At 44.6% G+C, this 24,141-nt stretch overlaps 1 protein-coding gene across 1 annotated transcript in view; it reads right to left on the minus strand.

Annotated features, from left to right (window-relative positions):
* Positions 1 to 22,450: 22,450 nt before the first annotated feature.
* PLCG2 (phospholipase C gamma 2) overlaps positions 22,451 to 24,141 on the minus strand; it is a 139,815-nt gene continuing 138,124 nt past the window's right edge. The window contains exons 31-32 of the mRNA XM_035024718.1: positions 23,457 to 23,641; positions 22,451 to 22,770 (exon numbers count right to left, since the gene is read on the minus strand). Of these exons, the coding sequence (XP_034880609.1) occupies positions 22,728 to 22,770; positions 23,457 to 23,641 (228 nt within the window). The 3' untranslated portion in view covers positions 22,451 to 22,727. The remainder of the gene's footprint in view (positions 22,771 to 23,456; positions 23,642 to 24,141) is intronic.

Below are 24,141 nucleotides of genomic sequence, written 5' to 3' on the forward strand. Positions count from 1 at the left end.
GAACACTAACAGGCTTGAAAATGTGTGAAAAACCCCAAAATGGGTCAGATCCCTACAGACCAACCCTCTGAGGAGATGGTAGCTGTTGAGAGGCATTAGCTCTTCATTCCTGTAGGATTTAGGAATTAGTTCTTGCCCTTTATGATATAAGGCATGACCCATGTGTGACCGCGTGGTAATGTTTGAGTTTTAAACAAACAGAACTTTGTCTTACCTCATAGGATTCTTCTGAGGATTAAATTAGACAAGACATGTAAAGGGCCACTCAACACACACACAAGCCATTGTTTTTATTCATATCGTTGCTATATATTCCTTATGAGAGTTTTCTTCCTCAGGGGAATTCTGTTCAGAGGGTGCTGTTGTCACTAACCTTTCTGGAACGTCTTTGTGATAAGCCCTCAGTCTGTAACGAGCATGTTTGAATATACTCAGTGTTTGTAAAGTTTTGGTCTCTGAGCTTAGATTGAAGTTTAGGAAACAGCCACACATCTGACTAAGGAAGATGATCAAGCTGATGATGCCATTTGTAATTTAAAAATGAAACATAACTCTCAACCAGTAGACTGGTTTTCTTCTGGGAAGAAATTGGGTTCTCGGAAGGCAACTTCCAGTGAAGGATGTTTTGAACAATGGTGGTATTGTCCAGCCACCCTTGAGGACTGCCGTGGAAGGCATTCAAGATGTCCTGTTGCACAGGAACCAAAGTGAAAAGAAGACAGAGAATCTTTACCCGTTCCATGATTCCAGCTTCAGAAAAGACCATATTCCAGCACAAGGCAGAGAGATTGCTGCAGAAGGTTACGTTAGAATTGTGTTGAGATTATTGGCAGAAAGAGGAAGCTAGATGAATACTCCCTGGTAAATGCTACCTGGGTATTTTGGAAAAAATGCTCAACCTGATACCAGAAGACCTGCAACCATGAAGATACTGTGTGGCTTTAATCCAGTAACTGAAGCCTCTTACTTTCCTCACTTGGGAAATAGGAATGACTTGTATTTGCCTTTGCTACAAACCCACCACCCACCTCACAGGGTTTGTTGTGAGCACAAAATAAGATGTCGTGAAAGTACTTTTAATATATAAATTACCACATAAATACGAGGTAGTGGTAGTGTTCATTTTTGGTAAAATGTTTTTAGAGTCTTTTCTATCTTAAGTTTTTTTTTGTTGTTGGGTGGTGGAGGGGCAGAGGGAGAGAGGTAATCCCAAGCAGGCTCCATGCCCAGCACGGAGCCTGATGTGGGGCTCGATCTCACTACTCTGAGATCATGACTTGAGCTGAAATCGAGAGTTGGATGCTTAACTACTGAGCCGCCCAGGCGCCCCTATCTTAAGCTTTTGCTTTAGTCTGGAGTTACCTTGTATGAGCACCTATGGCATACCCAACAGTACAGCTATAGGGCAGGTTCCTCTGCCCTCTGCCGCCTTATAGCCCACTAATGGCATGGCGTGTCCACACGAGGTCACTGATGGAGCGGGTACGTTCAGTAAAACATTTGTCTGCTGTTACTGAGAGGCGTTGCAGACTTTCAAAACATGTTTTTATTGAAGTCCTTCAAAAGAATGATAGATACTTCTTAGTTTTCTTACACCAAGTATACTGAGTATAGTGGGGTTTTGATTGGTTTTGTTGTTTTCCACAATCAAGAGAGCCCCATGAAATTCAGGACGGATATATGGGGTCTCTTGTCATCCAGGTGTGAGGCATTTGGCTACGCCATAACATTTGACACTCTTGTCCACTCTTTCCTTGAAACAGTTCATTCACCATTCGTGAACTCATTCTTGGTCTTTCTCCTTGTATTAATTACCTATTGTATTACCTCAAGATCTACTACAAATTACCCTAAGACATACCATCTTAACAAATCACTCCTAGACATATGATCCTAGAACAACAAACATTACGTCCTGGTTTTTATGGGTCAGGCATTTGGGTGCAGCTGAACTGGGTTGGTCTTGCCTAGGGTCCCTCATGAGGGTCATCTCATGATATCTGGTACTGCGGTCATCTGGAAGCCTGACTGAAGCCGGAGGATCCACCTCCAGGATGGCTGATCCACATGACTGTTGGCAGGAGGCTCAGTTCCTCACCATGTAGGCATCTCCATTGGACTGCTTGAATGTTTTCATGACATGGTAGCTGGTTTCCCCCAGAGCAGGTGATCTAAGAGAGCATGGTGGAAGGTACAATGTCTTTCATGACGTATCCTCAAAGGTCACACACTGTCACTCCATAATATACTGTTTACACAGGTCAGTCCTATTCAGTGTGGGAAGGAAGTACCCAAAGGTTTGAATACCAGAAGGTGGGGAATGTTGGGGGCCATCTTGGAGGCTGGGCTCTTGGTTCCATCCTCTGAGTCTCCTTTTCCATTAAAGGTAGCCCATATTTACAGCTACATCGTTTTCTCAGCCTGCTACCACCCAGTAGAATTTGGGAGGTCTAAAGACCTCTTTACACTTTGTAGTGTATCTCTTTTCAGCCCAAGCTGGTGGTGCTACTGCAAATAAAATTTTTCTGAACACTGTGTGTCTCCTGGGAGTCTTATTCCAGTTCACCCCATTATGCAAAAGCCACACCCACAAGTTTGAGATAAGTCCTTCTCTACCTTGGGCTTCTGCTCAGGCTGCTGAGGGACAATACCCTTAAGATTCCTAAAAGCTTTATTATTTGAGCAACACTTTTAAGTACCACCTTGGGTCTCTTAAATCTTCAAAGGTTTTAGCGCCACAGCCTCAGTCATGCACTGTCATTTGCACAATACCATATTGGCTACACAGGTTAGCCCTGTTCCATGTGGCAGGAGACTACCCAGGACGTAAAGACGAGGTGGTGGGGAATCACTGGTGGCCATGCTGGAGCCCACTACCACACTCCTATGTCTCGTCAGTTCCCTCGTCCTCTCCTCCACTCCAGTCCTAAGTGGTAGATTTCTTCAGTGCTCATTACTAGACCCTCTTCTAATATAATTTCTCCAAGCTCCTGATCGCATCCAAACCCCTGGCTTTCATTTCCATCTCTATCCCAAATACATACTACTAGAGTTCCAGCTCAGACCATTCTGAGCTCCAGACCCATCTATCCAAGTCCCTTGCATCTCCACCTGGGTATGTCACATGCACCTCTCCATCAACATATCACACAACCCCTCCAAATTACAGGGTTTCTCTCTTTAGTAAGCATCACCAGTACCCGCTGAATTTCTTATGCCAGAAATCTGGGATAATCTTCGATCCCTGCCTGCCCTTGACACACCTAACCCCCCCCTGAAACCCACTGACTTTAACATCTGTTCATGCCTCAGTGTTGTCCAGGGAACAGGTGTTACCTCTCTCCCCTAGGCTCCAATAATACCCTCTTTTCTCTTCCACCTACATACCCTCCTGCCTGCCTTCAGTCCGTTCTCCATGGGCCAAGCAAAGTGATCCTATATGTAAATGTATGTCACTTCCCTGCTCAAAGCTCTCCTCGGATATAGGCTGAAAATCCTTAATGTGAGTCCGAGGGAGGCCGTGCTTGATCTGGCCCCTGCTAACTGCTTCAAGATCACCTCCCCCCACACTCCCTTCTCTGCCCGAACTACACCAGGTGCTTGCAGGTTCCGGCTTCCCAGCTTCTCACATCCCTCCTCACTTGATGCCTAATGTTTTTTTCACGCCTCAGCTTCAGCTCCCTTCTTCCAGATGCCTTCCATGATCCCAACAGTGTAGGTGTGGTCCTCCTGCTACAAACTCTCATACCACCTGCTTCTCTTTTACAGCTTTTATCACAACTGCAATAGTTGGTGCAATTATTTGTCTAATGCCTGTAAGCTCCTCTATCCCTAACACCTTGCACAGAACAGGAGTTCGGTAGGTATTTGTTAAGGAACGTTATTTTTCCTTCTGAGGGTGAACACTCCTTTCTGGTGCATACATTAGCATTTGTAAACTGTTGACTGGGAAAAATGGCCAACCTACTATTCGAGCATCGTGTGTTGACGAAATCAAGACTAGATGGGCTCTAGTAAATAAGCAAGGTCATGTTCCATGTGATGTGGTGGAGCTCCGATATGCTGGAGTAAGTTCGGGGAAGGGCGAGGGATGTGGGCAAAGTGGAAAGTTATTTGAGTTCTCCACGTCGCAGCTGAAAGCGGACCACTTGAAAGAAGTCAAGTCTTTTTTTTTTTTTTTTTTTTGGACAGAGACACACAGAAGGAACACAAGTAAGGGGACTGGGAGAGGGAGAAGCAGGCTTCCTGCGGAGCAGGGAGCCCCATGCGGGGCTCGATCCTAGGACCCTGGGATCATGACCTGAGCCAAAGGCAGACGCTCAATGACTGAGCCACCCAGGCGCCCCAAGTCTATTTTCTGAAAGGTAACGCACTTCCTTTCTCAGGTCAGGAGATACCACAGTTAAGGAATTCCATTAGTTCTAACATTCCTAGTTGCCCTCCCCTTCCCTCAACCTTGGATTGAATCCCCAAACCTGCGTAATGATACAAAACCATGTTTACGCTTGTGCACACAGGGGCGCTTCTAGACACCGGGCATGAATCAGCCAGCCATGCCACCCCAGCCAGTGCTTCCAAGGTATCGTTGGGCGGTCATTGGTAAGTGTGTTGGAGGATCATACCCTGTGACAAAGAGCCTTGCAGTGGAAACCAAAGGTAACGCAAAACTGCCTAGGTCTGCAAAAAAAGGAAGAAGGGCCTTTTCCGTCCGGTGGAAACACTTGATTTCCTTAGTGCTGTTCTAAACACGAGTATCAGAGGGTGCCATGTTACAAACAGCAGTTTCCTGGGGGCCAAATGACTAATTCTGGCACCAAATGACCTAGGCTAGAGTATTTCTCAAGGCTACAGAGTAGGTCGTGGGGGGGGGGGGGGGGGGGTATTTGTTTTTAAAGATTTTATTTATTTGACAGAGAGAGAGAGAGAGCACGAGCAGGGGGAGGGGTAGTGGCAGAGGGAGAAGCAGGCTCCCCGATGAGCAGGGAGCCCAATGCTCTGCTCCATCCCAGGACCCTGGGATCATGACCTGAGAAAGGCACCCCAAGGTTTTATTTTTCTCAATCACCTAAAATGTTGATTATAAGAAAGCCAGTATTGTTTTGCTGTAGATTGTTTTACTGACAATTGTTGGTGTACCTCCTATCTCGCATTCTTTTCCAAATTCCCTCGCCTTCCAGACAACGTAGAACTAGCTCTCCCCCCGTTGGGCACCCTGGGGTTAATGGTCCCCATGTTAGCTGGTCTTGGCATCCAACACCAGCAGTTCGTGTCTTATTAAAATTGTCCCTGTCTGCCAGCACCCCTTGCTTTGGAGAATGACACTCCTCTCCCCTCTTTGGTGAGAGATACCCATTCCCAGCCCATTCCTTGGTGCTGACCTCCTTGTGCAAGACCTGGCCAATCAGAAGGCGGCCATCCTCCCGAGCACAGTCATTGGTCAAGGGGGGGCCAATCAGCATCGTCCCTTCCACTTTTCTCCTGGAGCTGTTTGGAGAAACTCTGCCTGCTGGGTGGCTTCATCCCGAGGTTAGGATTCAGGGCTGCCGGGGACTCTTCTACCCAGGAAGAGAGACTAAGCTCTGAAAACGTTGTTTGGGCTCCTGGCTCCGGCTGGGAGTTAAGGACCCCAGAGCCCAGAAAGGGCGACAGAGAAGGTCCTTGAAGACCTCACCGAGTCCGCCGCCCAGCTGTACCCAAGGCTGACTTCATCCTGGATCATCTTGTCCTGTGAGTCTCACTGCATTTTCTTCCTGCTTCAAGTTTTTGTTTGTTTGTCTCGAGTTGGGTTTTTCTCCATGCATTGCAAAAGGTCTTAGTTAATAGTCTCCACAGCTCACTCCTGGGCACAGTTGAACGCACTCTGTGGTGCCTAAGGGCGCTCATTCTCCACTCACCTGTGTGCCTTCTGCCCTAGGGGGTGGGCAGCCCGAGGGGAGTGCGCTTTTATCCCGCGGGGAACCAAACATTCGCTGGCGTTCTTCTTGCTGAGTTGGACTAATGTCCGTTTATAGAATCCTGCGTGTCTGGGCTGATAGGCTTTCAGCAACCTAGTTCAAACTCTCTCTTTATTAAGAAAATTGTCTGACAAAGTGATTTGTTCCCCCAGAATTTTGGTGTCCTTATGAGGGCAGGGGCCATGGCTGTTTTGTCAACTTCTTTATCCGGAGAACACCATACAGCCCTTCACCTGCCCAATAAATGCTTCTTGATTGGCTGAATGCATTTATCAGCCAGGTGACCTCATGTGGCTCTGCTGTTCCCCTTACCCACTCCTTTAAACCTGTGGCTCCCAGCTCTCCCTGAATATAACACTGGAGGCCCAAGTTAAAAATACAGATGCCAGTATTTAGTACAGGATTGTTAACTGCAGCCCTCTTGGGGTATGTTAGCGCTCTAGATTTATTTCAGGTGCTCTCATCACAAACGTAACTATGGGAGGAGATAATTAGCTTGACTCTAGTAATGACTTCATTATCTGTGTATATATGTATAAGATCCTTATGTTGTACACCTTAAATATATACCATTTTTATTTTAAAAAAGAAAGTAAGAGAGGAGCGATGTGACGCAGAATAGCAGAGAGAGAAGCTTTAGGGGTTATTGTTTCGCCAAAGCAACCAGTAAACCAGGGGAAAAAATGATCAGAAACCAACAATTTCAGAACTCTGTGTTATGTATACTTTACTACAATAAAAATTCTATGCAGATTCCAGACTCTTCCCCTGGCAGTTACTGATTCAGAAGGTCTGAGTGGCCTGGGACTGTGTACTCCAGGTGTTTCTTGTCTTCCAACAAGGAGGTGAGAAATGCTGACTGATACCCTTTGCAGGATGCTAAGTGAGAGGCTCCTGAATGCTCCTTGGTCTTCCCTCCTAGTACGTTGTGACACCACGTGCTCAGCACCCCTTTGCTGAATGAATAAAGAGGGGGATGGGACTCAAAAAAGGACTTTAGACTCAGGTGACCTCCCGCCTCCCCCTTTGTGCATGTGCAGTCCTTGGTTCCCTGACGAGCCTGGCCACATCTCTGTGCAGACTCCAGTCCACCTGGAACCGGCTGCTTTGGGCCAAAGGGCTCATTCTGCAGTCCATGTGGTTGGGCCTGGTTACGTGATCTCTTAGCACAGACTCGCCATTTGCTATTGAAAATCTAACCAAGAATGGAGTCAACCAGTCCATGGTATTTCTAAGCCGTGCAAATTCATAAGATGTTACCCCTCTGTATTTTAGAACTCATGCGCACCCAGAAATATATCTTTGTTACTGGAATCAAGTAATTACGGCTGGGGCAAAACCCAGCTCACTACAAAGAAATTACACATAGTAAGGTGACCTGGGCAAGTGTCTTTCAGCCAACAAGGGGTTTAACTGCAGTGTTTAGCAATGCTTATTTTTAACAGAGCTGGTTGAAGCATGCAAGTAATTAAAAAATTCTTCATTGCTAATATGTAGGACTTTAATCCTGGTGAATATTCTAGATGTCTTTTTTCCTCCAGTCTTCCAGTGGAGCCTTATTACAGTTCTAAGAGTGAAATAATTTCTTGCCAATACATATTTTTAAATTGTGTTATGAGAATGAGTCGTCGCATACCCTTAACCATCCCCTACGTGTTAGTGTCTTGAGTAACTAATAGAGGTTTGAAGCGCTGCCCAGCTTTGAGGAGGAATTATTTGCTGTGTCGCTGGGACAATTAAAACACCCCCACTGAGTTGTGGTCAAGTAACTTCCGTAGGGATTTTGCTCCTAGGTGTGTTAAACACTGGGATAATGATGAATATTACCTGCCACTCTCGTTGACTAAGTTACTCAAAAACAATCATTCTTAATAGTTAATTGCTACTATTTGTTGACCATTTACCATGTGTAAGACTGTCTATATTTCTTAAGCTCATTTAGTTCTCTCAATGCCTTTTTTTAAAAAAAGATCTTATTTATTTGAGATAGAGTGTGAGCGCGTGCGTGAGTAGGCGAGCGCAAGTGGGAGGGGGGGAGCAGAGGGAGAAGCCGACTCCCTGCTCCTCTGAGCAGGGAGCCTGATGTGAGGCTCAGTCCCAGGACCCTGAGATCATGACCTGAGCCAAAGGCAGATGCTTAACTGACTGAGCCACCCAGGCGCCCCTCTGAATGACTTTTAAAAGTAGGTACATTTATTATCTCTAGTTTACATGTGAGGAAATGGAGATTTAGAAAGATGGAGCATCTTACCCAAGGTCACCCAAGGTCATTCATCTAGGAAGTGGCAAAGCTGAGATTTGAGCTATGTCCACTTGGATCCAGACACCAAACTCTTGATGGCCATCATGCATGGTGTGTATTCAAGGCCAGACATCACCCAGCCACTATTTGTCATTAAAATACTATTACTATTTTATTTGTTGCAAGAAGCACTTACCTGTACTTCTGCTGCGCAAACTCCTAGTTCTACCGACAAGCAAAGCATTTTACTGTATAAATGCACGTGTGTGGGGCTGGAGTGTGTGTGTGTGTGTGTGTGTGTGTGTGTGTGTAGGTCAGTTAAGCAGTATGGCATGTTAGAGCCTTAATAACCCATAGAACATCCTCAAAGAAAACTTGATTTGTTTTTGCACCTAATCCAATACTGGCATTGGTCATACTGCACATGTGTTAATCTCCTCTCCTAGAGTAGCATCTTAAATCCTATCTTGGGAGCAGAGCCCAAGGATTACCCTTGCTATTGAAAATCTAACCAGGAATGGAGTCAACCAGTCCATGGTATTTCTAAGCCGTGCAAATTCATAAGATGTTACCCCTCTGTATTTTAGAACTCATGTGCACCCAGAAATATATCTTTGTTACTGGAATCAAGTAATTACGGCTGGGGCAAAACCTAGCTCACTACAAAGAAATTACACATAGTAAGGTGACCTGGGCAAGTGTCTTTGAACACTGCCAAAGTAATGAAAATGCAAAGTCCAACTTGTCGGGCTATTCGGGCTATCCTTAAATGATTTCAGTTCTCCCACAGAAAGGTGAACTTTTTTCGAAGCACTTCCGAGGGGAGGTTTCTCTAAGCCCTGGGAAGTGGAAAAGAATTACTTGGTGGTGGGTGTTCATGGCCCCCCGGTGGTCAAGGAACACATGCATTTGTTTGCCCTGCCTTAGGTGGGATCCTCCTCTTATTAGCAATGTGACTGAACCAATCTGCCACTCATCTGTAAGGAGGAGATAAAGCATTTCCTACTCCTCTCACGGGGGAGCTTGGTCAGTGAGGTGGCGTGTAGGCCCCTTTGTAACCTGCAAAGCACTATATGCACATAGATTGTTAAAATTAATAGCTGTTCTGCTCGGGGAGGCAGGAGGGTTTTGGAGGGGGAGCTGGTGGTGTATGGGAGTCGATGGGACCTCCTGGTTGAGTTTGAGGCATTCAAGTGGAAGACTGACTAAGCAATTAGCCATGCAGGACCGGGGTGTGAATGAGAATTGGATGTTCAGACAGGGAAGGTGGAGATGAAAATGATTCATTGACTCCTGGCCTTGTAATAGGTGCCATCTTGTTTACTGTGGTTTTAATAAAGACTTCAGTTCAGTGATGTTTTGAGCTCTGAAGTTCCAGAGGCTTTTTTTTTTTTTTTAAGCTGGAGAGCAGGTTACACTGTGTTAGAGGGAAAAATGGTAATCTGTGCGTGTCTGCTTTACATTTTGTTGTACTTGGACAGTCACAATGGTGTGTCTTTGTTCTAAACCATGCAGGCTGAAAAACCAACTCAAAATGGAGTATCAGTCAAGCTGTTAATCCTATACACTCAGAATACCCCTTTTTAGTTTTAAAAGTAACTACAACTAATGCATGAATACATTTTCCTTGTAAAAAGTTAAAACACTTCAGGCTTTTACCAATGTGTTCGAAATTGTGTATATGTATAGACTTGTATAGGAGATAGGGCTGTAGTATTCCTTTTTCTCCATACTGTTGTCTCCTACCCTACAGTTCCTTCTGCTGTTTGTGTTTCTCATTAAATAGTGCATCATGGGGTGCCTGGGTAGTACAGTAGGTTAAGTGTCCGACTCTTGATTTTGGCTCAGGTTAGGATCTCGGAGTTGTGGGATTGAGTCCAGTGTTGAGCTCTGCACTCAGCAGGGAGCCTGCTTGGAATTTTTTCTCCCTTTCCCTCTGCCCCTCCCCCCCCGCCACGTGCTTTCTCAATCTCTCTCTCTCTCTCTCTCTCTCTCTCTCTCTCAATCTCTTTCTCAAAAATAGTGCATCATGATGATCTACTGATATTAGTATATATTCCTTATTTGCTGACATAGGAGGTGTGCTGGTATATAATATGGTGACTGCATGTCGCAGTTTGGCAAGGACCGTCCCAATTCCATTCCTGTAGTCTCATCCTAATTTTTAATAGTGCCGCCTTTCACTTTCTTTTTTTTTTTTTAAAGATTTTTAAAAATTTTATTTATTTGAGAGAGAGAGAGAGAGCAAGAGCAAGAGCAAGGAGGAGAGGCAGAGGGAGAGGGAGAAGCAGATTCCCCACTGAGCAGGGAGCCCGATGCGGGGCTTGATCCCAGGACCCTGGGATCATGACCTGAGCTGAAGGCAGCAGCTTAACCGACTGAGCCACCCAGGCGTGCCCCCCTCCCTGCTTTCACTTTCAAATGTGTCTCATTGTCTATAATAAATTGAGTGGTCGCTCTCTATATAAGATACTGAAATATATAAAGAATTAAGTGTTTTTCCATAATATATGTATTAAAGCTATTATGAAGTGGTTTTAAAGGAAAAAAATATCATTTTGTACATGTACGGTAGAATCAAGTAGGAAATTCTAAATTCTGAGTATGCAGCAATATTCTACCAATCCTGAAATATCAGTCTAAAATTACCTAGCTAAAGGAAATCTTATGTATATGTGTTTGTCAGTGATCCTTTGATGTAGCTAGCTGCAGAATGTATTTACCGGTGGAAGGGAAGGTGATTTGACATGTGGGAGTATACTGGCCAACACAGGCACTGTATTTCGTTGAATACTGGGAACTAAAAAAGAAAGCCACGATGCAAAATATATTTGAAGGCATTTTTCTGCAGTACAGGCAAAATGAAGCAAATCTCAGTAAAACCTGGTAAAAGTCACGTAGCAAACTAATACATTGGAATAAATTCCTCTTCTAGGAGCCATTGTGCATGTAGAAAAATAAGCATTTCAGTAAATACTGGTACAAATTATGCAGCACAACGATAGCCTTGAACAAACTCCAATATCAACCTGGTGAATGCCGTAGAATAAACCATTTTGCAGAATACTGTAGGATTCAAGCAACAAGGAAAACAATCCAGCGAATTCAAATGGAACTTGATATTTCAGTAAATAGAGCAACGTGCCTCCAAAAGCATTCGTAAAATGCGTCATAAATGTTTTACTCTTCATTTTCTCACAACCTAAAAGCCGCCCGCGTCCCGGAGTGCAGGTAATTGTCCCTGTAATTGGCCATCACTGCGTTGGTCCAGAGGCAACAGTAGCTTCAAAAGACGCCTTGTCCTTCGCAATATTACGGTGATTTCACCATCCCAAACTTGGGAAGCCATCCACAAGGCCTGCCCAGGCCAGCACTACAGGGACAGAAGTGTTCGGAGCCCGGGGTGACTGCCCCCGGCCCCACCCCAGGCTGCTCTAGAAGCCCGAAGCTCCCCAGGTGTGGGAAGAGCTCTCCTTCTAGGTGCTCATCAGAACTTCACTCCCGACTGTGGTTTTGCCCCATCTACGTCTCCCACCTCCCTGCCGACGTCACCTGCATGACTCCTGGCGTGAGGCCTAGGAGCTGGGAGGTCTAATGCCCAGATTGCCTTTCTGCGCCCCATGCTGGATACACATCCAAGGGAGAAGCTGCGGCAGGTCAGCTTGCCTTTGTTTTATAGGACCAGTGACATCAACGTGTGATACCATGGGGGCATGGGATGGGTCGTCTTTATGACCATCAAATGAAGTAGATCTACCCAAGTCTTTTTAGGAGCTGCATGGTATTCCATGGTGTACGTACACCCTTGGTGATATGGCTGTTGCCTTCCTGGTGCTTACTCAGTTGTCTGCTTGGCCACTGCTCAAACCGCACCACTGTGAATGCTCTTCTCCACCTCTCCAAATGAGTCGTGACGATAGACACCCAGAAGCAGAACTGACCTTTTAATAGATTCTACCGTGCCAGACACGCATTTAGCTGCTCATTTACAAACTTAGCTCAGAGTAGCTTAAAGAAACAGGGGTTGGTTGTTCTCATGCTGCAAAGGAGTCCAGAAGTCAGCAGGTGTAGGATGCTGACCTCAGGGACCAGGCCCTATCTTTCCACACTGTTAGGCCTGCATTCTCATGTTCTTGCTGAGAAGGTGGCTGCATTTCTACCTGTCATTATAGGCAAGAAGGAGAGAAAAGATAAGGTCAAAGGGAATTCCAGTCTCTGCTCCTTTTAAAAAGCCTTCTGGAAAGCCTACTCTGTGGTTTCTTCTTGCACCTGTTGGCCAGAACAGAGACCCCATAGCTACGCCTAGACCAACACTGGAAGGGGGGTGGGGGGTGGGTTGGCCACCTTGTTCGCTTATTTGCTAAATTGGCCATAGAAATTTACCCTCCCACCAGAGTTCCTAGCTCCCCAACACCATTGAATTTTCTCCCATTTAAATTTTTGCCAATCTGATGAGTACAAAATGGTTTATTATTTTTTTGATTTTTACCCTTCTGTGATTACTACTAAAGATAGCATCTTGTTGGGTATTTGTTAGAGGTTTGGGTTTTCCAGGTGAATTACAAGGTCCTAGTTTTCCTCACTTCTCTGTCAGGTTGCTCATTTTTATACGGATTTCTAGGATGTATTCTAGAGGATACCATTTTACCAGATGAGACAGGGATGGGTTTTTGAACCTTTGCCTTTTAACTTTGTTCCAGTTGTCTTTTTAGTTAAACAGTACTTTTAATTTAGATGCTAATCTATCTTTTTGGTTGTTTTTTTCTTTTAATATTTGTGGAAGTGTTTCCCATTCTGAAGGAAAAAAAATATTTCTTTGAATAATTTTAAAGTTCTAGTTTTTGCCCTACTACCTTTATCTGATATTTAGTTTTATGAATGATGTGAAGTAAATTTGTAACTTGGGGTTTACTAAATGACCAGTCATCTCAACATAATTGGATTAGTCATCCTACTAACCTTCTCTCCTTCCTCTACCCCCCCCCCCCTCCTCTCCTTTCCCCCTCCCCCTGTGTCCCTGTTTCTCTCCCAACCTTTTCTCAAGTTGATTGATTCATACCTTTCACTGTGGAGATAACATTGTTTCGATTATTATGGATTTATCAGGTCTTTTGCATTTGCTAGGACATACGTTCCCCTTCTGGTTTCTTTTCAAAATTCCCAGGCTATTTCTTTACATTATTCATGTGACTTTTGAAATCAGCTTATAAAATTCTATGAAAATCCTCCCTTCAGCTCTGCCTCCTGCCCGCAGACCTGGGCGCTCCATGTGGGGCCACCTGCAGCCCTGTCCTGACCCAGGTTGTCCCCACTGACCGCCTCCTCCCTGGGTCCTCAGAGTGCAGCACACATACTTGCCATTAGGTCTTGAGAACTGCAGTGGACAATTGTAAATAAATGCTTTGTGGCTTTTATTGTGAACCCTTAAAAAAATCCGAGTACAAGTACACCCCTGTGGTACACCCCACCCCCATGGCTTGGTCAATATTTGTAAATGTGCTCAAACAAAAGCAGTACCCTCTGGGTGCGGAGTTCAGGTGTGTTTGTAGGACCATATGTGTGCATTTGATCAAACTTGTGACTTGTATTATTCAGGTTCTCTTTGTCCTTATTTTGTCACCTTAAGCTATAATTTTCGGAGAGAGAACTCTTTGTCCCTGACTACAGTTGTGAACTTGTTTCTCTCCCCCAGTCTGCTTTATGTGAGAAGCATCACATACTGTGAGAAGCATCAAGGTTTGTGTCTATTGCAGTTTGTTGGGGCAGTGTTCTTGTTACCAGGGTAAAATGTTACTGTGAGGGGTACCTGCCTTGCTTTGCAATTTATTTAATATTAACAAGCTACTCCAGCTGTGCTTTTATTAAAATTTGCCAGGTAAATCTTTTTTATATAGTTTTATTTTTCTTTCCTTTTTTTTTTTTGAAAGTAAAATTGAAAAAAGAATAATATATATTGATGCAAAATGAACCTTTTTAAAAAAAATTTTTTTAAAGATTTATTTATTTTAGAGAGAGTGCGTGTGTGGTGGGGGAGGAGGAGAGGGGGAGAGAGTGAATCCCAAGCGGACTCTGTGCTTGATTCCCATGACCCTGAGATCACAACCTGAGCCAAAACCACGAGTGGGAGGCTCAACTGACTGAGCCACCCAGGCTCCGCTTTAAAATTTTTAAAGAGCAGGGAAGAGTTTTATTTGAACCCCAGTTAAGACACGTGCCCAGGGATAGACAATCCTCAAAAAGAAGAGAGTGCTCCAGGGAAGGAACTTTCTTTCAGTGGAGGGTTATATATGTTTTTTGTTTTTGTTTGTTTTATTTTTTGAAGATTTTATTTATTTATTTGACAGAGAGAGCGCACAAGCAGGGGAAGCAGCAGAGGGAGAAGCAAACTCCCTAATGAGCAGGGAGCCTGATGTGGGGCTTGATCCCAGGACCCTGGGATCTTGACCAGAGCCGAAGGCAGACACTTAACCAACTGAGCCATCCAGATGCCCCTTGTTTTGTTTTACACAAAGAGGTACAAATCATCATGAGGAAGGACATTCCAGAAAGTTACCGACTTTATCTTGTTTTCAGGAGCCAGGGAAGGAAGCCAATGTACAGCATGCACTTCGGGCAGAAATAGAGCCCATGCCTTGGGGTTTAGCTGAGTCCTTTTGACCCAACTAAATGTTAAAGTATAGCTTCCCTGAGCCCACAAGCAGGGCCCACAAACCTTAAAAGTTGAAAATTTCCTTTCTCATATAATGGCATTTTCTCACTACCAGAAATATTAGCTGCTAACATTTTGGACTATTTCTTTTAGTTTTCATCTCCGTGGTCTCTCTCCTCCCTCCTTCTGATTCCTCTCCTCCCCTCCCCCCTCCCCAGGCTCGCTCCCTCATTGATTTTTCATTACTCCTATTCTTCTCTGTAAGTGTTCACCCGTGGACCAGAAAGATGGGATATGCCCGTATCCAGTTGTGGTAGAGCAAGCCATCTTGCATGTTTGTGCCAAACAGAGCAACCCTTCCGGTGCTTGAAAGAGAAAAATCTCTGATGGAGCTGAACTTGCCCTATCTGTCGCCTCACCTCACCTTCCCACTGACTCCGTCTTTGCCTTTAGAGGCTCGTTTCAGCCCATTTTTACACTTTTCCCTGTCCATCCATATGTCTGCTAACAAGCAGTGTAGAATACGGTCTGTGTGAAGTTTTTAAAAAGTGTTTGACACATGGTACCACTGGGTAGGCGTTGCCCTGCATTTTGCGTTCCTCCAGCGATAGTGGGTAAAGGTGTCCGTGTTCCCCACACGTGCTGTGCCGCGTCCTGTCTCCCCTTCTTAGCCGGTCTCCTCTTACAGATAGCCTACATTTTCCTGTATATCCTTCTAATTTAGATTATTCCATTTTTTCCTTTGCTACATTTGTGTGTTTCTAGCCTCTTTCCCTCAGCTTGTAGTTGTGAGGTCCGTCCATGTTGTTACATGTTGTCATAGCTCAGTCGTTTGTCATCATTGTCTATGCTTCATTGTGAAAACACCTACATACAATTGACCGGCTCTGCAGTAGATGGACAGTAGTGCTCTTCTGTTTCTGACTATTGTGAATAACCGTACTATGGACACTCTGGTACATGCCTTTTGGTGTGTATATGCATGCATTTCTATTAGGCATATATTTAGGAGTGGAATTGCTGGGTCGTAGGGTATGCATATGGCTTAACTCAGTAGAGAATGTCAAATATCTTTATAATGTAATTTTGTAGCAATTGACAAAACAAGCAGTGTGCCGGTCCCTCTACCTTCTTGCCAAGTTGCTAATGTTATTAGGCTTTTAAATTTTTGCCACTCTAGTAATTGTGTGGTGGCATTTTATTGTGGTTTTAATTTACATTTTCTCTTAAGAATGAATGAGCATCTTTTAATATACTTATCAGCCATTTGGATATAGTCTTGTAAGTTGCTTATTCATGAAACTTGCCCTTTTTCTAATGAATTTTTTCTTACTGATTTGTTGGAGGGATAGAATCCTATTTTGACTGAGGTTCTCTGTCACATATGTTATTGCTAGTACCTTCTCCCACCCTGCAGCTTGCCTTTTTGTTCTTCTAATTGCATCTCTTGATAAACAGCAGTTGTGAACTTGAGTGGAATCTAATTTAGCAGTCTTCCTTTAGGGTTGGTGTCTTTGCTTTTTGTCAAGGCAGCTTTTCCCTATTCCAAGGTTGTGATTACCTTCTAGAAATGTTACCATTTTATCTTTTACATTTTGATCTACAATCTTAACTGGACTTTATTTTTGTATATGGTGTAAGGTAGGGGGTCAGGTTTCATGTCCACTGGTGATGCTGAAACAAATTCGCTTAATAGATACAAAACTTGGCAAAACTGGTTGATAGCCACAGACAGTGAACATTTGAATCTCTACTGGACATAGTTTGCATGTCTTTGGACAAGAATCATCTGAGTTACAATGACAAGTGTAGAATCAGATGATCTGGACATCTGATAGCCTGTAATATGTATTGTTCTTTGAATTACTCTTTGAACCAGTGTAACATTTTATTGGTTCCCTTGTTAATGAGTTAAATTTTTTGACCTGTCTTCATTTTATATCTTTATGAAAGTTCTAACTTTATCCATTAAAAAAGATAGCTTAGCAGTTCTAATTCCTTCTTTGCCTTTGCTTTTTGCTACTCCTCCTTCATCTTCTAAATGCAGGGGGTTTGTCATAGGCTGTTCTTAAGGTTTTGGAAGGTGGTGACTAATCCAATCAGTGGCTGAGGGTCGGGGGTGGGACAGTCCTAGGATACACAACATGGTTGCCCATGTACCAGCCACTTTTGGCAAGAAAATACGATGACTGATGATTCTAGCATGCCGTATCACTTAGTTGAGAAATACAGGTGCTTATAATAACCTCATTGCCCCTCTAGCACCAAATACTCTTCAAAAGACTGACAGACTGCTGAGTGGTCATGTGTTAATTGTATAAACTTGGGTTTCTATGTTGAGTGACTTTTTCCTGAAAGGGAGATAGATCAGTAACCTAGAAGAAAAGTGTAATAGGATAGAAAAACACATTTTATTTTACTATTTTTTTTAGAGAGCATGCCCGAGCTGGGGGGTGGGTTGGGGGGTGCAGAGCAGAGGGAGAGAGAGAGAGTCTTAAGCAGGCTCCACACCCAGCACAGAGCCCAACACAGTGTTTGATGTCACGACCCTGAGATCATGACCTGAGTCGAAATCTGCTCACTTAACTGACTGAGCTACCCAGGTGCCCCAAAAACACATTATTTTTTATTTTTTTAAAGATTTTATTTGACAGAGCGAGAGAGGGAACACAAGCAGGGGAAGTGGGAGAAAGAGAAGCAGTCCTCCCGCTGAGCCAGGAGCCCAATGCAGGGCTCAATCCCAGGACCCTGGGATCATGACCTGAGCCCAAGGCAGACGCTTAATGACAAAGTCACCCAGGTGCCCCAAAAAACACATTTTGAGAAAAGAATTATAAATGTACCTATCTCAAGGCTGAAGTATTTATTGTTTTATATGGGAGCAAAAAAGTGATTCATATTTAAAATACACACACACACACACAATTGTGGGCAGATTGCTGTATTCATTTAGACCAAATCTTTATTTTTTAAAAATGTGATACAGCCATTTAATTTTCACATTAGCAGTAGCCAATATTTATGTGATGCATTCACATGATTTTCTATGTACACACAAGCACACAGTTTATATAAAAAATAAATTAAGCTTTAATAATGAAACACAAGTTTACAAATGCAGCTTTTTAAAGCCTATTGAAAAGTAAGAAATAAGGAAATTTCTGAAAGGCAGGGTCATTGTAGAATCTGGTTCAAGAAGAAAAATTTTCAGAAAGGACAGAACCAAGAGAAATCACTGTTTTTCAAATGCCAATTTTGTCATTCTGCATATTTCTTAAACTATTTATTAACTTTCCATTGGCCAGAGTATGGCTTTTTAGGGTTGTCTCCAGAAAGTTAGCAGTCACCCAAGCTGCAGTCACCCAATATGCAGTTGAAAGTTAACTTCATTTTTTTTTTTTAAAGTATGCTTCATGCCCATCGTAGGGCTTGAACTAACAACCCTGAGATCAAGACCTAAATTGAGATCGTGAGTTGGACGCTTAACTGTCTGAGCCACCCTGGTGCTCTGAAAATTACTTTTATCCATTTTAAATTTGTTAAAAGGATTGGGGCCCCTTTTAGCCGTCCTTCTTGGTTTCAAGTGCAACTCATCACTTAGTGGCCCCAGATCAGCCATCTTAAAATTTAACACTCAGAGACCTCTTCAGTGAATTTTGAAAATCTGAGTATCCGCCTGAACATTTCTAAATGGATGTCTAAAATTTTTCATCGTAAATCACTGCAAAGGATCCAAGTTGTCAGCATGCTGTAGATACTGCATCTTAAAATAAAATGCTTACATTCCTCTTTAAGTTTAGCCTAGAGGTTCTAAATACAAGAGCTGAGAGACACTACCACCCTTCTAAAAAATTACATGAATAAGGCAATTTTTGATGGTAGGAAATACCACACTTTTTCCTTTTACTCCTTGAATGTATATTTTTATTCTACTTCCCTTCAAAATTTTAGCCTATTGATTTTTGGCTTTTATATTGATTCTTTGCATATTTGTAACACAATTCTATGATATCCTATAAATCATAAGGCTCGATGTATTTGAAACTTTCTTCTGGATTGAACTTGGTCAATAAAACTAATAGAGTACAAATTTTAATAATTAAACATAGTAAAATTTCATTGGCAATGTGTCAGTGTGTTGAAGGAAGCTTCTATCCTGTTATTTCATCTCTCTGTGGATGAAGGTTACCTTTGTTAGAATGGTCACAGTATCAATTCTTTTCTCCTTTGGCAATTTTATGTATGCAAGTGTTGCTGATCTTTGTTCGAGGAGATAAGGAGACAGGAACAGAAGGGGTTTTTGTGTTAGCGTGATAGCTGAATTCTTCCAAGGCCTTCAGAACTACATGCTAAAATACTAAGAAATCTTGGGTGTTCCTTCAACTTCATTGAAATCAAAAGAATTGAGAACCACCTGAATGGCAGAAGGATTTGTACCTGATTGTTAAGAGGCTTTCACTTTCCAAGCACTCATATTGTAAATGTTATACCTTGAGTCATGCTCCATAGTTTAAGACTGACTCTGGGGAAAGAGCATTTTCTTTTTAAGGGGAGAAAAAGGCATTTTCTGAGGCAGATGAGTCTTAAGAGTAAAATAGGAAGGTAAGGATCTGAAAATTGATCCCCTAAAACTATTTGAGCCCTGTGTATTCCTTAGAAAGCTGTGGTAGATAGGTGGGGGTAAGGCTGCCCCATTTTAAGACCATTGGCCTTAGTGGCTTAAGTTCAGATTTTATTTAACTAAGTCACAAGGTATATCAATTATTAGATTCTCTTGCCTGGCTGCCTTTTTAATTTTTTAGTAACCTCTACACCCATCATGGAACCTCAAGCTCATGACCCCGAGATCAAGAGTCGCTTGCTCTTCCAACTGAGGCAGTCATGCAGCCCTGTGGCTGTCTTCTTCATAGAGCAGCCGGCCCTCAATTGTGCTGCCTTGCACACTAGTCCCATGAGATAGACATCCCTTGGCGAAAGGATTGAGAGATCTAATTTGGGAAATGTGATATTCCACACCTCTCTCAACTGTGCACATTAGGATAGCCACGTTTCGCAGCAGAGAAATTATTTAACTTTGTACAACCTGAATTTCCCAAACTCTAATGATCTAACCAGCCCCACCCCTTTATTTTTTCCATGTGATAAAACCTATTCTAAATGCTCCACCTAGAGAAGCGGTTAACGAAAACAGTGTAACGCATACACAGTCGTGGTTCAGATCTGCTGTGCTGCTGGGGTCTCTCAAGATGCTCCTCTCACTGTTCTGCTTGGCCTGAATTGTGCTTATCCCACGATGGTTAAGCCACAGCCTCAGCTGAATATCTTATACTTAGGTTCTGTGGCATCCGGGCAGACTATGGGAAGAGTAGTGATATCCCCTGTGCCCTTCACATTCCCTCTGCGTCTTTCCTGAGAGAATCCTAGTACCACCTTCTCTCAGTTAAATTCATGTGTTACCCTATTAAGGGGAGAATGGATGAGCAAAAACCAATACTCCCTAATGGTGGATTCAAGTCACTGTAGCACCTAGGAGGAGACAGTCTTAGGGAAAGAGTTCTTCGCAGCACCATTTATGTTCTAATCCCCACTACCCCAGTATCTGCTTTTTCTCAGCATAGGTGTGGATGGGTATGGATTTTACACGGTAACAGCTGAAAAGGTGCTCCGTTGTTGCCTTCTATGCCACCCCATCTTAATTTCTTTGACACACTAGCAGAAAATCCATTTTAAGCAGAAAGGGGATCCAGGCTTTAGCTCTTTGACTTTAAAATGGAGTGAAGTGGGAAGGTTTAGGTCTCTTACTCCCCGCTCAGCTGAAAACAGGGGGGACGACAGCAGCACCTGAGCTCTGTGGTGTAGAGGTAATGATGGAGGCAAAAGAAGTCTGGAGGTAGGGCTGGGGGTGCAATGACTAGGCTCCAGTGGCCACCTGGCCAATGGCGAACAGGACACTGGCTCTAGAGTCTGCAAATCCCTTTGCGTGGCACTCAGCTCAGTGTCTTTGCCTCTCACTTCTATTCAAAGTTGCTTTGAACATTTGCCACCATCAGGAATATTCGCTCAGTTGCTACTGCGAAATAAAATAGCAACTCCAGTTGGAAGAATAAGTAATGTCACAAGGTAACAGCTCCCTCGTCAGCCTGCTGTTACCTACACTCCTGGCTTCAGGGAAGGTAAAATGCATTTCTTTCAGGAGCATGTGGGTATGTTCCAGAACAGCGAGCACGGGTTTTTGGTTTTAACCCCTAATTTTTTATTTTTTTATTTTATTTTTTTTTACATCGTACCCCTGACCATGGGCACAGTGCTTGGTATTTTGAGGTGCTTAAAAACTTTTTTGGAATGCAGGCATAAGGCTTTTTGATCACACACAGCCCGGCTGGCTTTAATGGACTTCCCAGCAATAACGCAGACTTGCTAAGTCCAGGGTAACTAGGGGAGGGCTGAATGGGTTGCTAGGATCCAGTTCCAAGCAGTCAACCCACCAGGCTTCTTGCTAGTTGGTCGTCCTGATACAAGTGTTTTCTCACAGTTACTTCCCCTCACCCACCAAGTCAATTCTCCATTCCCCCTGAGCAAGTTGTGACTTTACAGAGTCCTACCCTCCACGCCCCCACTATCCTTGTCTTTAAGAAACCTTACTAGGGCGCCTGGGTGGCTCAGTTGGTTAAGCGACTGCCTTCGGCTCAGGTCATGATCCTGGAGTCCCTGGATCGAGTCCCGCATCGGGCTCCCTGCTCGGCGGGGAGTCTGCTTCTCCCTCTGACCCTCCTCCCTCTCATGCTCTCTGTCTCTCATTCTCTCTCTCTCAAATAAATAAAATCTTTAAAAAAAAAAAAGAAACCTTACAAAATCCTCACCCTGTACAAATCACTTGGTTGTATCAGTATCAACCTGGAGAGGAATACTCTCTTGTCCTCGGTGGGTCAGCCCCTGCGGGGATGGCTGCAGATGGGATTTTTTTGTAGTTTGCTGAGGCTTAGCTCAGTGCTCCAGAAAATGGGATGACCGGAGGGCTAACTGTGATCACCTTGTTAAATCAGTAGATGACCTCTTGTCTGTGGAGAGCTGTGGACTCAGGGCCTCTCCACGGGCTCACAGCCAGCTCCTGAGCGAGCAGAGCCAGGGGTTAAGAGGCTGGCTGAGCCTTCAGTGAGTCTCTGGTCTCTCTGACAGACTTTTTAATTCAAAGGGGTCCCCACCCCACCCCCACCCCCCAAAACTGCAGTCACAGAGCAAGCCTCCACCATGGACTGAAGCTGTCCTCCTGAAGAGAAATTCCATCCCCCTTTGAGGCACGGCCACTGGTCCGTGAGGCCAGCCAGCCGGCGGGAGCATGCTTGGAGCTGAGCCCGCTGACCCGGGCCAGGGCAGGCCGGCAGGGACGGCAGCCAGGGGCAGGGCTCCTCCGTGGGCCCTGGTGAAAGCCGGTGGCCTTAACTGAGGAATCGTTTGCCTTTTAGTTAACCTCCTTTGCAGAATCTAATGAATGTGTTCCTTACATACTGGGCTCCTCCCACCATGGAAGTCAACTACCTGGGTCTTTAGAGGTGGAAAAGGGATGCTGGTCATCGTAAGGGTCGTGCACGGGAGGGGTAACTGAGCGGGATTTTCACGGCTTTTATTCAAGGAGGTTTGGAACACGAGAGGCCAAAAATGAGGAACACAGTTTCCACGATCCTCTATAGAAAATATAAGTTAAGAAATTGTCCGAGATGAAAAAATGAGCAGGAAATAACCTCAGCTCCTGCCAGTGGGATCTCCAGAAATGTCCTCTTGGGGCCAGGCTTGAGGAGAGGATGGCCCCACAGATGAGCATGTTCCCAGGGCCTGAAGAGAGGACAAACGCACGCGTGACCCCCTTAGTCATGTACCCCGGCTCCTAGGAGTAAAACCTGCTGTTGCTGACTCTCTTCTCTCTTAACCTGCAATAAAACAGATTTCAGCATCAGGCATTAGGCTCAGACCCGGGCCGTGTGCCCAACAGCTGCAGGGCCTCTGTGGCTGGCTGGTAGACGGCGGACGGTCAGGGAGGTGGGCTCCTGGCAAGACAGGTAGCCTCTCTGAATCTCTGTGTCCTCGCTGGGCGTTGCACAGGGCTCCCTGCTACTCTGTAGGCTATAGTGTGGATGAAATGAGCATATGGGTAAAGAGTCTACACTGTTTCCCACTGAGTCTGTTTGGGCAGTTCAGGCTAGTTCTGTTGAGCAGGGCTGTCTGGCACACTTCAGGGCACTAGGTGGACGTGGCTGCCCACCCCCCTTCCCACATTGCTTCTGTAGCACAACCAGAAGCATCCCTTGGGGGCCGGGGGGTGGGTTCTGCCCCAGTCCAGAACCACTGGACCGCAGGAACATGACAAGGCTCTTTGGAAGGTAGAGGTCACTGTTTAGTTTCACTATTATATCGATGTGTCCTCCTAGTGGTGACAGTTTGGCTTAGGAAAGGTGCAGATACTTAAGAAAAATTACTGTAAGTTTATAGAGCAAAGAGCCTTAGCATTGAGGGATCAAAGAATTTCTAAAGATGGGGGCCAGGCTTCAAGTGCCCCACATCACTGCTTGGAGGAGCAAGACCTGGGCATCTGCAGGTGGGGGAGGGACCAGCCTACCTCCGGTTGCACTTCTCCTGGTACAGCTGGAGCTGGTTCTCATTGACGTTGAACTCTTTAACGAGGGCATCCCGGTTGGCATTGCGCAAGTTCTGGTGTGTGTCGTACAGAAAGAGCTGATTGTTCAGTTCTTCCTGCCGCCTTCTGAGCTGGCGGCAGGAGGAGTAAAGTTCCTCTTCGCTTTCCTGGAGGGGAGAGAACAGCCACATGGGGACCGTGTGGGGCTCCACATCTTCACAGAGTGAGAGAGGGGAGCAGGAGGCAGAAGTTTCGCAACTGGGATTATCCCCCCCAAAAAAGGCAGGGCCCATTTTAACAGAAGATAAAACTCACAATTATTTATTCCATTGGAAGCAAGCAGTTTGAAAAACCCCTGTCCCCAATAAAGGGTGGCTTTTTTGTGAAACCCTGCAATAACTGCACTGCCCGCTGATCCTAGGGCCTAAATCTGGGTTTTCATTCTCCGTCCCCTTTTGGTCCTTACCCGAATGCAAAGGGTCTAAGTAGCTATGTGCTTAAAGTAGAACACAACAGGGAAGGGGGAGAGTAGCCTAATAGGACAGAAAGGGAAGCAGGGGCCGGCAGATCTTTGAAGACCTTAAAGCGCAAGATTGCACATTACAACACGGATGAACCTTGCAAACATTATTTAAGTTAAAGAAGCCAGTTCCAAAAGACCACACAC

Source organism: Mirounga leonina, unplaced genomic scaffold, assembly GCF_011800145.1.
Source record: "Mirounga leonina isolate KUSES-001 unplaced genomic scaffold, KU_Mleo_1.0 Mir_180, whole genome shotgun sequence".
Lineage (NCBI taxonomy): Eukaryota > Metazoa > Chordata > Mammalia > Carnivora > Phocidae > Mirounga > Mirounga leonina.